Source organism: Thunnus maccoyii, chromosome 15, assembly GCF_910596095.1.
Source record: "Thunnus maccoyii chromosome 15, fThuMac1.1, whole genome shotgun sequence".
Classification (NCBI taxonomy): domain Eukaryota; kingdom Metazoa; phylum Chordata; class Actinopteri; order Scombriformes; family Scombridae; genus Thunnus; species Thunnus maccoyii.
In genome coordinates, this window is record NC_056547.1 from 27,665,865 (window position 1) to 27,683,364 (window position 17,500).

Here is a 17,500-nt window from a genome sequence, read left to right on the forward strand (position 1 = left end):
TAATTAAGGGTTTCTCAACCATTTTCAACCTGTGAAGCTCTTGTTAGGTGTCACATGAACCAGGCAATTAGAGAATTTGAAAAGCTGAGTATGGAATATTTTAGTTTTCTGCTTTCAGGAACATGGAAATAAATTTGAATTAATCCTAGAAGAAAAAAGAAATGATGATATACCTGTTTTTTTAAATAGTTGAATTCTGCCTTTACACTGAAGCGGAAATCACCCATGATATCACCAAGAGCCCCAAGGGTGAATGAAATAATAAGGTCTTGGTCAATAGAGTCTTAATGGACTCTTTCCAAAGTATCTGTGAACATTAATGTAATGTACATCACAATCAGAACATGAACTGTTTTTTGTTTGTTTCTGCTTCAATAGTCGTTTAAAGGTGGTCGAGATAAGATTTGATCACGCAATGTCTTTTATCTTCTTAAGATTACCACATACCAGAACACGGAACATCGTGTTAGTTACATGGATCATAGTGATGGACCCGAAACATGTAGACATGTGAATGCGTGAACACATGGCGAAGTCTGAGAAAAGATGCGTGCTGTTTTGGCTTTGAAATCCCTGCTGCTTGTACTTATCTGAACCCTGAATCGCAGCCAGTCTGCACGCTTGCCATCACGTCTTTAAAGAAGAGACGATCAATACTGTTGCTGTATGGGATTATGCAGAAATACGGATAATCATGGTTCCAATGCACTTCTGACTACTAAAGGCCATATATTTTGAAGATCTTGACTGAATTTTGTTATTTTGGTTTCTGTTCAATATGATATGTGTATAATACTAATATTACCCTGCTTGACTATGCTATATCCAAGACCCCTATAAGAGTCCTTAGCACTCTTCAGTTTAAGCCTGAGAGAAGCCACAAGCATTTCACTCAGCAAAATCTAACTTTACAAACTTTTTTCTCTTTTCAGTTTTTAAATCATTGTTCCAAATGACATTGCCTTCCCCAAAAAAACGTAAACATGCCAATGCAAGCCCAAAGTTCTGTTCAACAGACCACAGTAAGTGATATGAACAACCTGTTAACCTGTTAAGTAACAGTTCATTTCCGCATGTAATAATTTCCAATGTAATGCATTTCCAATTCGTATGATTTACAGAAAAAAATATTTTTGACTGTTAAAATAGATTTTCTATCTAATTGTTTACCCTTATTCTCAATAGCAGATTGTTTGTAACTCAGCCAAAAAGCTATTTAACAATTTATATGTGAGAAATGTGATTACTGAGATTTCTAAATTCTGATTAAAGTGAATCAATGTACTGTATGTCTCCTCATTATACACTGAGAATAAAAATCATTTGTATTTTACTGTACTGCATTTTCACGTCCTTCAGAATGTGAAATTAGCATGCAATAAATTAGACTGCATTTGACTGAAAACACATGAATTGAAGGGGCCTCCCTACAATAAAAAAAACAAACAAACAGCAGTGGTCTACCTAAAATGCTCACACTGAACACAGCTTCCAGTAGGAACTTAAAGTAAATTTAGGATGTTTTTACACTTGCACTTGTGTGACATGATCTAAATAAATGGTAAATATATCACATTTTAACCTCATAATGTTATCTGACACTTTGTCCCTATGACACATATTTTTCAGATTAAAAAAAAAATAAAATACATTAAATAAAAAATCTATATCATTATCATTTGCACAACCGTATATCTTTAAGCGCTTGTTTAGTTCATTTTCAACACGGGGTGTTGATAATCCTGTAATGCGGGTGGAGACCCTGAGACTAAAAGCCTGACAAAGTCATTATGTGTCAAGATATATTATGACATTTCAAGCGACTTAAGTGTGTTGCAGTGACAAGTCTGACAGCGGAGCATCAGCTTTTTAATCTCATTAGTTGTGAAGCACAAGACGATTTGATTGACAGTAATGCATTTGTTTTCCGTGGATCACACACATACTACACAACAGGCTGAGATAGAGTAGACAGTTCTGTTAAATGAAGGGATACTGGCTTTTAATGAAGCATCCAAGTACAAAATGAACAAATCTAGACCCCTTAGGAATCACACCAACAACATTCCCACACGTGTACCCTAGACAGTTTGCATAGGACTTTAAAGGTTTGAAAGTACTTTTTAGAGTCTGTGATGGCCCCTGTGGTGTCATATAGGAGTTTATATCTGTTTCTAATCTGTGTCTCTCCCCTGCAGATGACTAATTGCAGTAACTCAGCCACGGCTGTAGTCATTCTCTCTCTCTGCTCTCCCTTCCTGACGCCTGCTTTTGGTTTGGTTTGTTATGCTATTTAGTTAAATATTTAGCTTTCTGCACCCATACACACACCCATATATTTACACACACATATCATTAAAACCTAACACATAGTATTGATTTCACTGAAATCCACATGCCATACGTTAATTAGTTATTACCTCTTCAATTTGTTGTCAAAAGCTTGCCATGCTTAGGTGTGTCAATGTGATGAAAACTGGACACTTTGTTCAAATAATATGTTGAAATGCTCATATCCAAGTTACTCACAAGATCAAAACTAACCATATACAAACTATTGCACATATGTCCTGTTTTTTTTACAGTAGCATTAATGTAACTAGTCATTTTTTTATTGCCTTACACATTCAAGACTGCCAGATTCACTGCCATCTTCAGACTTCATGTTCTTTCAATAAGCACCAATTTACAGGTTGATGTGGTAAATTATCACAGTAAGCAGCTCATACTGTATGTAAAGCTCCTACATTTGTTGTAAATATCATTACTCCATTAACATTTAATTACTGAAGCAAATAAAAAAATCGATTTTTAATTTTTTAACAAAAATAAAGTAGCAAATGTGTATTGACACATAATCAAATTCACCATTTAGGAAAGACATCTTTATGTGTATCAATTAAAGATTCTGTTGGTCAAATTGATTGATTTACAGGTATCCTTAGTTCACAAACTAATTTTTTACTAATATAAAATACCTCAATTAATTTAGGATGCAGGAGTGCATATCAACAAGTTCACTTGGGAAATGTACATACAGTATAAACAGCTGACACCTAAAAGGCTATTTGGAGGATTCAAGAATAATTTATCATAATTAAAAGCAGGTTTACATATCACCTTATATTTATGACTTTCTTTCTGATGTCAAGAACTGCATTGTTATTTAAACCCAATAAAAATATACTAAACTATTGTAATTTACAGTCCAGAAAATGTAAACTGAGTAGGTTTCAACTATATACTAACTTGCAATTCTAAATGTCTTAATTTAAGTTAAAGATGTTTTGAACTGAAATGATCACACACTATCTACATATCAACCATTCACATTACAGATAGTTACAAATTAATCATACACAGTGAGTATGGAGACTTTTTTTCATATCAAGTAGTTATATTTGCAGTTATGAAGATATATACAGTGCATATGTGTAATTAATGTTTCCCTGCATATAGCTGATTTTTAAGGGGGTTCAATGTAAATGTCACATAAACTAGTTAAAATTACATATACTCTATAGCTTTAATGCAAAGCTGCAATGAAATCAAATCTAAAAACAGTAAAAAAAAAAAAAAATTTAAAAAGTGAATTGAGTGTTTGTAACTTTTTATTCGATTGAAAATGACTTTGTCCTAAGTGAAGATTGTCTAGTTTGTGATCGCTATAATTACAGAACACACCTATAGCCGACATACTTTCTTTTATGTTACACTCCACTACTTTTTTTTTCTTCTATTTTTGTGATATCACTGAAAGATAAATCTTTATTCTGCAGAATATTAGCTTGTCTTTACAGCTTGTACAGCTTGTCTTTGTTTTTGAGCTAACATTTGCCACATGGTGACCGCTGAGAGTCATCTGATGTTCCACAAAAGACCTACAGTCTGATATTGTTGTTTATTTGGACCCTTTCTTTGGCAAGCTTAATTAGTTCCTCATTAAACACCGGCGCAATGGAAAGGTCAACCAGCTAAGCCTCTACTTGTTAAACACATTTAGACAGTGCTGGAATGAAATGTAAGACAGACAGGTTTTGCTATATGTGGCTCATTATAGTGATCAAGAGTGATGTAATTTCCTGTATAATAATAAGACACATCTAAAAATCTGGTTATTCACATTACTTTTGGGGTGCTTGGTTATTAAAAATACCCAAATATGAGATGTTCAACAATTTGTAACTCCCACTCTATCTAGACTTAAAGTTTTAATGAGTCATATATTTAGTATTGTATTGATAATAAATCATTTCTCTCTTATTTTTTGTTTTTTACTGGCAATAAGTCTATTACTAAAATTTAGTGGTAATATAGTATATTCACTCATTAGAATTATGCACACGTTATAAGTATCTAAATGTTTTTACCACTAATAACTGAATTGGAACTGTAAAAATCATTGTATCTTAAATCTTAATCATACAAAATAAAGAACTACATACAGACAAAAATGAATGATCAATGTTTAATTCTGTCCGGATGAACTGTTAAAAAGGCTTAACATAGGATTACTGACTCCATTCATGTAATAAGTGTGAGTATGTGACAAGTAGATGTGACAAACATGCAACAGCTGGTAAGAGGCAGGTCCTATGAGGCAAATCTTCTTGCAAAGAGGGCTTGATACCAGTTTAACTTTTTGATGAGGTGATGTCCTTGCCAATAGACTAATCTTGTTTGGAGTTTCTTAAACGACTGTCGACGAACTGTTAAGCGTTCATCAGACAGAGTCGCCTGTCAATACCTAAACAATCTGCCGTCTGAGCGGACTGTATTAATGCCAAGTGTTTTTCCTGGAGTGAGTTTTATATTTCTAATGATCACTCCGTAAATTTTAACCAATTATTTTTAATGTATTTTTAATTAAAATAACTGTAGAATTTTTTTATCAAAATCTTTTTTGCACAGCTAAAAATAGATGGTTTTGTAGAAAAGCATCACGCAAACTAAAAACATGAAATTTATTCGGATTTATTTATGTAAAATGTATAAAGACGCTAAAAGAATGCAGCAATATTGACTTAACAAAAGTCAATGTATATATATAAAATGTATTTACATATATTCATGTATTTATCACTTAAAAAATATATAAAATACAGATCTATATAAATTGAGGTATTGAACAATGATGAATGATGAATTAAAAATGAAAAGATAAACGATTGCAGTTATGTGAATAACGTATTTTTAAGCCATAAACTTTTCCTATGTAAATGAGTTGCTTTTAATTGCATTATGTCAGCATGGCAATGTTAACATTAAACATATAATTTGGTTGAAAGCACCAGGAAAAAAAGTAATTAGGCTTTAAGTTAAGATGATCTTGTCAAAAAATGTCAATCATTAGTTTGTTATTCTTTTGATATGATAGTATAGACAGAAAATTCAATTTAATTAATGAAGAGCTTTTAAGAGACCACATTAGCAACACATTTATATATGTTTATAAGCAGTATTTATATAAACATTTATAACACACTGTAATGTAGTTATAAGCAGTTATAAGCAGTTATAATTACATTTTTAAGTGTTAATTAATGTAAAATGCGATTATAACTTCTCCTAAGAAGACATATTTTATATTAGTGTCCAGATGACAAAAATATCATTAAACATTTACATCTGCTTATATTACAGTGTGTTATAAACCATTTATGAAATGTTTATATACTGCTATAAATGCTGAATAGGGAGACTTTAAGTAAATTGTTACCACTATTGCAGATACTATCAGAAGCACCTTCTAATACCACACATTTTTAGCACATAAAAACAGGCACACATACTTTAGTTGTTTAAAATAGCACAGTCTTAAAACATTTGTTTTTACACTATTTCAATATTTCTCTACTTACCCAGATTGTCTTTTGTCTCAGTTGCATGTTTTTTTCTTTAATCTTACTTAAAATGTGTTGAAATAGTATGTCCAGAAGATATTTCACATTTCCTGTGTCAAGTGAGTAAATACTCCATGGAACTGTCTCCAGCAGCTGAGCCACTCACTCCAGGTATTCCTGACAAACGACTGAGGCGAACAACAACAACACGACCTTTCTGTTTTAGATAACAATATACTTCTTGGCACTTCTTTACAATAATCTAACCTTGTAAACAGGAACATAGTTTCTCTGTCCATGGCACCTCACTACAGTAGCCCTGCAGCAGGCTTTTGCACAGATATATTCCCTCCCTGATTGATTACTTTAGGCCTTGGGGGTTCAAAGCCAGGTCATGAACAATTTTTGGATGTGGGGAATCTCTTTACCCCGGGCCCTAAATTGATGTGATGCCCAGAGCCAGATGTCCCCAGCTACTCTAAATTACCTGAGGAGGGCACATGAGTTGGTGAACTTTTCCCCTTAAAGTTCAGGGTAAGCTCAGGGGAACAACAGAAGGCTCCTATCATTAAAGGTTAAAGTTTGAGAGGATTATCCAGCACTTTAGAATGAAGTACAGGAATCTATTTTGGATACTGCTCTTTTAAATATTATGAGAGCCTCCTGGTTTGCACTTCATGCTGTTAGAACTGTACATATTCATCGACTGCATGTATCTCTGAGAGCCAAAACTTACTACTACTTTGAATCCTTGTATTCACAATACAACTGCAGCATTTTCCCATTAGCCTGAGTATGTGACTTGTGTTGATATGACACATGCTGACCTATCCACACTGTAAATGTGATGCCAAAATACAAGTGTCATTCACAAGCACTTTAAACCTGCCCAGACCCACCAGGGGGATTTTAGCTGGTCAAGGTCAAGTGATGAATGTTCAAGTGCAGCTCAAGTCCGGTGACTGTACTAACATAAAACATAAAAGCTCCTAATCCTTACACATTTGTCTAATTGACATTAAAGGTCATTCCACAGATAAACACATTTTCTTACAAATGGGCTTTAAAACTGAGGGTTGATGAACAGATGTCTGCTATAGGAATTATGCTATAGCTAATTACAGAAGAACACCTATGTCTCATAGAGACATATGAGTATACATGTAGCCTACAGGGTTGTCTCATTTTATTCTGAATTATGTTTAAACATGGGGAAAAAAATAAAATCTAATATTTTACTCTGCTGTTTTCTTTGCCTCTGGAGTCTGTCTGCTCATCTGTGAATACACTGAACCAGCATGTTTTATTTATTCAGTAGTAAAATAACTTTATTTATACATCATGTGGAGATAAGCTGAGAAAACTAGTTAAATGTACTGATGTAGGGATTTCACACGTTATCTCATTTAGGTCTTTACACCATAAAATTTTTAAATGTGTGAATTATTAATATTTTTCAGTGATTTACAGGCATACATATACTTTCAATAAAAAAAAGTACACAATGAGGATGGATAAAATCACTTTAGATGTAAATAGACTGTTTTATAGTTGTATTTATTTTATTTCTGCTGTAATTGTGTGCATAAATAGTGAAACAACATTTTTTACAAACTTAAACTGTCTTTAAACTAATAATATTTGGAGTGCTTATCACTAAAGATTTGTGCATTTTTAGATGAGCCTTTGTCATTTTTCTTGTAATTTGGGTTCCTGAGAGCTTTATACTTTGCTAAACTGACAAAATGATTAGTTAGACTTATGCTTAAGCTTGTGCTGAGCTATAAAAAAGGCTGCCAAAGGTGTGGGGTAAGGACAGTTTAAAAGGTGCTGAACAAAGACAAAAATTAATACACAGAAAGTCGGCAAAAATTCACCAATTAAACTTCTCGTATGTATCTACTTTGTTTCCATGGATTTGATTTTGATTTTATACTTTTTATACTATATCCTTCCTATCTAGTCTTTATTGAAGGTCTACATTGGGGTACTTCATGTATTAATGGGAAAAATGGTATTGTTATTTATTGTAATTTTTTTAACTGTATATTTATTAGACTATATGCAAACATATACATAAAGAGGATGAACATAGATGTTGATTATGTACATATTAGAAGGATGAAGATGAGGTAATTACTTAAGTTGTGTATGGTGGACATTGGGGTGGATAGTTGGACTATTCATGACACGGAGTTCATTGCGTAAATATAGAAAAGAGCAATTTAACCTCCTACTCCATTTTGGACATAATATATGGTTGTAATATATATTTCTGTTGTTTATTGAGAATTTGTTGTATATGTTTATTATTAATTTTATTGGTTATTTGTATTTTGTTTTCCTTATATATTTTCTCTCTTTTAAACATGTTTGAAATCAATCTATTCTATTCTATAACGTGACATGAATTCTGTTTCACTGCACAATGATGAACTTCTGTGTGGACCTCATGATCACATGATTTGGGTTATCTGTCATGCCTGTGATCTGTTCTTCAAACTGACAAAAAAAACCTCTTCCGCTTGCAGAAAATGTTCAAATAAATATAATTAAGTTTTTAAGTTGATAAGTTTTTGGCGTGTGGAAAGTCCCTCTTTTTTATCATCAAAGGAAATATTGAGATGTTTGATATTCAAGTTAAAGAAGAATATGAATTTTTTTTTAAGTGTTCTGTAATTGTTGCTTTGAAATGTTTGCAGCTTGTGCATTTAAAGTTTTAAGCTCTAGACTCTTCTTGAAGTAATTCTGGTCATTGTCACTTTCATGAAGAATTCATCAGAGCTGTTTTTGTTCCCCTCACTAACCTCATTAAGAATTCTGCAGACAAACCACTGCTGAGATAAAGATGTAATGAGTGAATAATCACAGCAGAGATTTCTAGAGGCCAAACATTATTGAATAAGATTTCTCCTGAGGCACAGAATCCAATTTCACTTCAAACTTAAAAACCAAAACAAAGCTGACAGAACCAGACTATTTCTGTTAGGAAAGAAATGTTGGAAAACTCAGTTCAAAAGAATTCAGGGCAGGGTATAAAATGACAACAGAGACTAAGATGTTGAAGGAAAAATCAGCTGCGGCAGTATAGCACGGTGCTCGGTTTTTATTTTGTGAATTTCAAGAAGACTCAGACTGGGGTGACAAATCCTATCTGCTCCATAGACACTGAACAACAGCAAGCAAACAAGTAAGAAAAACTGAATTTATACATCACAGTTCATTCCCATGAAGACACAATGTGCTTCAACACTGTCACATTAAAGTCAGCAATTCAATGTCAATAGAGAATCTCCGAAGATAGTCACCTGATATCAACATATTATCTTGCCATAAAAACATTATGTGCTTGTGTTATCAGCCTTTTACTGGAAAGAATGGGGCTCCATCATACTTTCCTGCTTGGAGAGACAGTTCAGTATGTTTGTAACAGTAGGATGGTTTTTCCTTTTTTATGTACTTAAAGTCTGATTATGTTTCTTGATGATTTAAATATATCAATTCAGTGCTAATGTTGAGCTAATGTTTGCTTGAATAAATCTAACTTAGAAGAGGAAGTGTTACTTCTTCATCCTCTCATGTTGGACTGAGGGCAGACTGGACAGTGACAGTGACTCACTATCGCCTCTAGTGGTATTACCAGACAGGATGGGCCAGGGCCAGCTGGTTAGCATGCTAACTGCAGTAGATATCTCTGCAACACAATACATAGATGTTTTTGACATAATGTCAAAACTGTTATTTCTTCACATTCTGTTGATCATTTTAGTCAATTTTTGAATGTATTAAACTGAAATTTGTACATGTGAGGGGCAGATTTACTGAGGCTTTAGTGCCTGTTTTTCAGGTGCAGATTGAGCTTTGTCATTTCATAGCAATGCACACTGCATTTATCAAACAGACGCACCAGACTGAAGTTGCAGTTTATGTTATTTAACAAGTGTTCATGTCTCTCTCCATATTGCATATGCTTTTAAGGGAAGATGACAAAAACAAGAGGGGGAGATAGGTTAAAATCCCTGTTAAACAGAAGTTAGAGGGTCTTTAGCTTCTATACTGTGATGTACGGAAACGGAATATGCGAGTAGTGTACAGTTACAAGAGGGATTTACATCAAAACCTTCACACACACATGGCGTTGTGAATGCATTGTGATACAAGCCGTGAGAGAAAGTGGGCTGTTGGCTTCTACACACACCTCCATGAGGGAGAAATGAATAAATTAGACCTCAACCACGTTCTGAAAACAAAGTTTTTGTTCACTGATGGAACACACACTTCCCTCTATGATGCTGCTGTGCTAGCTACAACACCTCACAAGCAGTCAGGTGCCGTTTTATATGATGGATGCAGTTAGCTAGTTGCCCAAAGACACATTTAATTGGATTTTTTTTATATACCCTTGAGTTCTAGATGAGTCATCAAATATTTGAAAACTATTACAGGAAGAGAAAAGATAGAAAAAAATGATTAATTTTTTTTGGACATAAAATTGGCATATAACAAGAGCTAAATGAAAAATTAACCCAGGGACACAGGATTAAAACTAAGAAAATGTATTTTATATTTCACTGTGTCTTTAACAAAGACTGATTGTATACTTTGCTGGATTTACAAAGGTCACACCATCTGCAAACACTGGTTTTGCAAGAAAGGTGGGAATAAATAAAAAAATGAACCTCTATATAACTACAAACCAATTCTAGAGCAACAATTATCATGAGCACAATATTCAGTTGTTTTGTAGCTTACTAAAGGAACAGGGGGAGGGGTGTTGTTGTTTGTGTTCTTTAAACTTGATCGAACTGAATGAACTGTGAAGCAACTGCACTCTTCTTTCCTCTGATAAGACCTTTACAGAGTGCATTTGGTTGCATTTACCTCAGTTTTAGTGAGATATCAGCCATATCAACACCAACTCCACCTAATGCACTCTGAGCTGCCTGACCCGCTGCTTGTGCACATTTGCACTACGCCATTCCCTCACTAAATCTGTCCCTCTTTCCTAGCGACAGATGATCAATATGATGGTCACTATGTTACTGGGATAGTTTCGGAGAGAAACTCCACCAGCAGAAAATCCAAGAAAAAGACTTCATTAATGCATCCTATGTTCTCTGAATGTTCCATCATCATGACTTTATATAAAGAAATACTTCTCACAGCCCTCTAAAACCCATCAAATATGAGCAGGAAAATATAGAAATATGAATTGAGGCAGTCTGAACTGTGCTGGGACTATTTTAAAAGTCATCCTTTTATGTGGACAATTATCAGAGGACTAGAGACGTGTGTAGTCTGTTCACAGCAGGCCCAGACCTCAATGAAAAGGTCATATAAAGCTGTGACAACACTGACTGAAGTGTCCTTGAATGCACCAGTGATCAGTGGAGAGGATAAAACAGCTGACAGTCATGAGGGAAATGTTGTCTGAGAGACTCTGTGTGCTGCAGTTTATTTGAAATGTTTCTTGAAACTGTCCTGCAGTCATATGAAAGCTCTGTTGGAACATTTAGTGATGGTCAGAGAGAGAAGAACAGAGATACAGGGGAAAGTGGAGATTTTCCACTGCATGCTTACAGAGCTGTGAGTGATTAGTTAGTTGATTAATAGAGGGGTCAAACATATGGTGAATCACATCAGTTAGTTAGTAATAGTTACTAATTAAAGCAAAGCGGCTTTGAGCAGTTTGTCTGAGCAGAAGCTTCAGTCAGGGCCTCCATTAGTTGAAGAAATACCTGTCGTCTACATGTTAATGTACAACCTCCTGATACGCACTCTATGATTGTTACAACCATTTACCATCTTTTCTTGCATCTGTTTTTTCATACGTAACATTAAAATTCATCTCCAACATTTTAAAATAAGGTTTCTTACTTGTAAACACTCTTTGTTGTTTCATCTATGATTTTGGTTATTTAGTAGTTTGCACTTATTTCTGCTTACATACTATAGCTCCTACATATATGAGAATCACAGATATACAGTATGTTGCAGCTACATTTTGTTGTAAATGTGACCAAATATGTCTCTACTTTTCTTTTGCCTTGACCTCAGTGGTCTTGTTATGGCAATTTGCAAATGAATGAGATAATTTGTCCTGAGGATCAAACTGTACTGGGCACATTGCAGATCTTGGAATTGAAGTCTTTAGCAGTTGTTTCTGGGTCTTTTATTTCCTGATCTTCAGCTACTAATTATAGGGAAACTAGAGTCCTTGAGACTCTTATTTTATTTAGTTGTGTTGAATTTTAAAATAAATTGATGATTTCTAGAAGATTGTTCTTAAAAGAACTGCTCCATTTAAATCCACATACAGTAATTATGAATTCATTATACATTTATTATTGGAAATATTATTCTTTATATATGTTGAATTGTAGGTTTTTCTCGGGGCAAGTTTTTACCTTTTTGCAGGTTTAGCTGAGCTGCTGTGCATTGACTAAAATACTCACTTATATTTATTCTAGCTCATCATTTATTTGAAATAGAAACCTTTAAACACTGACTCTTTTTTAAAATTATTTTACTGATAATTAGTGCCAAATTACATACATAGTTCTTACCAGGAAATTTTCTTTAAACTTGTTAGGAACCATGAAGTGTTGCAGAAATGAATTTTGTAATGGTATGACTAACTGTGAAGTCACTTCATATGAGTGCAACTGTGCTTCAACTTTTATTGCTAATAATACCACAATATCATAATTCCAATTGAGTCTACTTACCCTGACACAACATTCATACACAGATAACCTCATGACAAGATAACTAAATGAGTGGAGATTTATGATAATAGAGATTTATGATGGACAATAATTCCAAAGGTTTAATTTATTATTATTATTTTGCATGTAATTTTGCACGTCTTCTTCAGTCCAATGACGTGTCTGTCTGCAGCTACTCTGCCACATAGCTACACAAGTCAGATTTCTATTAAACATTCTCCATAAGCTTAGTTTATAATTTGGGTTTTGTTGGAGAGAAAAAGCCTTGAAAACATGACAAAGCAGAGGAAAACCTTTTTTTCTAAATTTGTCCTAATTTCCCAAGTTTAGTGAAAAGCTTGTGAAAAGATTTATCATGAGTGCTCCAGAGCCCACCCTGACTGACAGACAGGAGGAAAAGCAGTGCTGAGAGGGAGGATAAATATTACCATTTTGAATGGCCTCATCTTTCCAGTGGGGGGAGCAATTTTCTGCTGGCTCTAAAATAGATGGAGAGGCACTTTAAAAGAAAAGGCTAGTTGCTCAGTGAAACAGGTGAGAGAGGCAGACTGATGCTTCCTCTGCTTTTTACATCACAATGAAAGGAATCAACAGTGGGATTCTAATAACACAGCAGGTTCATGTCAATCATAAACAACAGCATCAAAAACATCACAGTGTGTTGGTCTTATGGTGTTACAATAAGTGAGGGTATTAGGTTCATTTCCTCGAGTAAGTGTGAGTGTGTGTGTGTGTGTGTGTGTGTTCACTATGCTGAGATCAATAGCATATGTGCTGGGTCAGTGAGGTCGCCAGGACTGGCTCAATCTACACGTGACATTGTGCACTCTCAATCTCTGTTCAGTAAACAAACACATGCACTATCTGTTCAACGTACTGGATAACCTGTCTGTAGACAGCAACACATGCTGGTTAAACTAGACCTAAGATGGCTTTTTATGTTTGTAATTGAAATCTACTTTCCTAGTTTCCACAAATGATTAGTAATGAATGAGTAAGGTGTGGAAACAGGAGGGTAATTTGGTGCTCAGTGGCCTTTATTAAAGTTCTCAAATTAAAAAAACAAGGCATTTGATTCCTGTTCAGTTAACAATAGTGTTTGACGGTAACCCTGAGATTACACTTTACTTAACTCTGGCTGAAAAATACTCATTCTTTATAGAGGAATATTGATTTACACTGACTTTCACCTGGATTTTATGTTCCTTCACTTCAAAAAGTTATTGTTTCATGCTTCCAGATAGAATTGTTAATTCAGTTTATAGTAAACAGACTCTGCTGGTGGTGAGGACAGCTCATCACCAACTGGTGAAATAAGGACTTTCTTTTTCTTTTGAAATATTTTTTGGGGGCATTTTATGCCTTTATTATAGTGACAGTGGAGAGAGTTGACAGGGAATGAAGGGGAGAATGTGGTGGGGAGATTACCTACAACAAAGGTCCACTGCCGAAATTGAACCGCAGAAATTGCAGTTATGTGGCATGTGTCTTAAACAGTAAGCTACCAGGGCACGCTGCAAACTTTATTTTTCTAAGACCCTCTACACATGATCAGTGTTCCACTGTCTGCCATGTAAAGCTGGAATTATGCTTCTCCGATAATATGCAGAAATGTCTCTGCAGCCTGGAGAAGCATGTTTGAGCCTTAAGAAGGCTGCAGAGCATAGTGCGGAGTCGATGTGTAGCGTAGGTTTAGGACACCAGTGTGCCACAGCTACTATCTGCCAATAACAACTCTGACATCCCAGCATGCTATAGTATTCCTGGATGCCAAGACAGTGAAATGATTTTAAAGTGATGTTGTACAGTTTCTGTCAATCACTTCCAGGTTATGTCATGGACAGCTGTCTTCTTATTGCACATAGGAAAGGTCACTGAAAAACAAAGTCAAAGTTGAGCTTGACAGCTCATTCTTAACCCTGGAAAGAGCAGCTGACTGGGTCCACTTACTGGCTTGTTATGGTGCTTTTGACTGTATCAGATGCTTATCAGCACATTGAGTCTGATGTTCAAACTTCCGTAATTCTGAGCACATTGGCTTGAAAGGGCACTCCAGTGATTTTGTATTGCACTTCCATAAAGTTGGGAGACTTGCGAGAGAAAAATTGACTCAAAATTGAAATGTCAGAGGCTGAGATATCCTGACTTTTACTCTACAGTATGGGTCAAACTTAAAAAATACTGGGTCCTACAATTCCCATCACGCAACTCCTTATTTAGGCTTTCCATGTCTATTAACTCCCCTCAAATTTCAAACTCTACAACCCTGGCTTGTAACCCAGGATTTCTGTCAAAAAGTCTCAAGCAAACCCTGAGATAATCAGAAAATAACCCCAATGATGTCACCAGGGTTATTTCCTCAGTGTTTCGAAAACTCCCTCCAGAAAATTTAAAATTATACTTCTACAGGAAGTAGAACTTCCTGGGACATGTAAACTGACCTTTATGTGTAAAATCAGTGGTGTGCCCCTTTTAAAGTTGAACTTGACAGTTTTGGCAGGAAAACACTGGATCACTGCAGATCATGTGTAGAGGGCCGAACTGTTTTTAATACTCAGATTTAATACAGACAAGTCCTCAGATATTATTTTGAAAACTAAAAAAAGAAAATAATGAGTTTCATATTTAGACTTGACATTTTTATAAACTGTTTCTTTACTGAAAGATGTATTACATCCCATAGTTTTCATGTGATTGAACTAAGGGTTGAACCACTCTGCCTTAAGATACTGCTAATAAACCTATATGTTTCTATTTCAGTGAAGATTTTTGGTGTCCTGTGATGGTCTACATGTTGGTTCTGAGTCATTGAGAGCTTGTTGTTTTTGGTTTGTGAATATTGGCTTAAATATCAACTATTATCAACTTCAGTATTGGTAGGTATTGAGATATTAGTTGCATACTGTAAATGGTATTGGGAATAAGCCTGAGGGTGTGAGACTATGTGTGTGTGTTGGGGTAATCAGGCCAGACATCTTACCTGACATACTGGTGGGGTTCAAGGCCAAGAAGTCATCCTCAGAGCCTCCTCAGACATCTGGGTACCTACCTCGCTGAACACAGAGACAAAAAAATCATCAGTCGCTGAGTGCACTAGTCACACGTTTCAATCTAAAATCTCGAGTGAGGTATTTTGTGCCAGTTTGAAAAAGTAAAATCACGTGTGAAGAGGAAAAAGTGCTGCTAAATGGATGTAATCAGCCTCTTAGCCTGATAAAACAGTTTGAAAGAGATGTTTGATGCCTTTGTTTGCATCTCAATGGACATTCATGGATGCAGCTGTTACTGTGTTGTCAGTCTATCAAAGAGGATCTGTCCAGTGTCTCATGACATTTTGCTCCTGTATAGGGTGACATCTAGTGGTGAAATATGGAAACCCAAGTCACACAACAGTTGAGGTGTTTGCAGACTTTTTCTTTCTTTCTTCATCACCTGTACAGTGTAATGAAAAAAAAAGTTCTATCCTTCTATCTGCTGCAGCATGTCTTTAACCAGACAGGTGAGTTGAGGCAAAGCAGAGTAAAGTACAAAGGTCTCACAGAGACACAGTCAGCTGTAGTTCAACACACACACACACACACACACACACACACACACACACACACACACACACACACACACACACACACACACACACACACAGGGGCAAGCTGTACAAACATATGCAACAGTTAGGTTGCATATATGGTGTTGAGCAGTCAGACCGATTAACACACACACCCACATACACCCTCACACTCACACACGTGTGAAATGTAGCTGGTCTACACACTATATGCGAGGGACATCTCATATACACTGCACATCTTGTATTTTTTTGTAGCTGCAACATTTAGTTTTAATTGATTAGTTGATTGACAGATAATTCATCTGCAACAATTTCGATAAGTGAGTAGTCATTCAAGCTATTTTTAAAGCAAAAAGAAAGAAAAACGAAGAAAAAAAAATGGCAAAAAATTCACAGGTTCCAGCTTCCCAAATGTGAATATCTTCTGGTTTTCATTCTTCTCTGTGACAATAAACTTTGGGTTTTTGGACTGTTAGTTGGACAAAACAAGGGATTCTGAGAAGTAATTTTAAGTTCTGGGAACTTCTGAACATTTTTTACAATTTAATGACATCCTACAGACTACACACATTCTGTTAATTGGCAAAATAATATTTGATATAATAGATCAATTGACAGTGGAAATAATCGTTAGTTGCAGCCCGACTGTATTGCATATTTGAGCTTTTTGTGTTTTTTAACCAAGAGTGACTTGGTACAAGAATTTCACTGTGTGAGTCTTTTCTAGATGACCATAAACCTCAACTTGATGTTTTTAGCATTATCTAGTTTTCTGATTGTTTCCATTGGTCATTGTCATCATCAACATTGTGCTACTGTCTGGCATTCAATGTCCAGCATCCACTACTTTAACGATTCAGCACCCTGTATTATTATAGTGAGTTGAGCGCGTTATATCATATTTTTTCACACTCATTAACAGCAAGGCTGCCACAGAACCATGGTTGTGATATACAAGTCAACAGATTTTCCATCACTATTAATGCCTTGAAAGAAGCGCTGAATGGTTGAGATGTATATGTCATATTTCATTAACTCATTTTTATGATTTTACAGACTATTGAATTCCCTTCTGCTTACTTTATGTTTCTCAGTTCATCAAGAATTAAATAGGACTTTCCACTACAGACGGCTGGCTGTGAGGAAGAACTGCTGAAAACCATCAGTGAATTTTCACTTATTTTATTTTGGTGACACATCCACCCATCTTTACTACGTGCACCACTGTATATGTATGTGTGTGCTCATATGTATGTACTGAGCGTGTATGTGTATAAATTATTTATTATTGTTCACTTTTGACTCTTATTTTTACCCCCTTTTCTTTTCTATTCTTTCTCATGCGCATTTGCTCGGGACTG

General features: G+C 35.2%; 1 protein-coding gene across 3 annotated transcripts in view; it reads right to left on the reverse strand.

The window, feature by feature from the left end:
* Nucleotides 1-17,500, reverse strand: part of thrb (thyroid hormone receptor beta) — a 124,615-nt gene that overhangs the window by 14,128 nt on the left and 92,987 nt on the right. For all 3 annotated transcript variants that reach the window (XM_042436031.1, XM_042436033.1, XM_042436032.1), the window contains 2 exons: nucleotides 15,552-15,624; nucleotides 13,000-13,050 (listed from right to left, as the gene is read on the reverse strand). In XM_042436031.1, coding sequence (XP_042291965.1) covers nucleotides 13,000-13,050; nucleotides 15,552-15,558 — 58 coding nt within the window. In that variant the 5' untranslated portion in view covers nucleotides 15,559-15,624. The remainder of the gene's footprint in view (nucleotides 1-12,999; nucleotides 13,051-15,551; nucleotides 15,625-17,500) is intronic.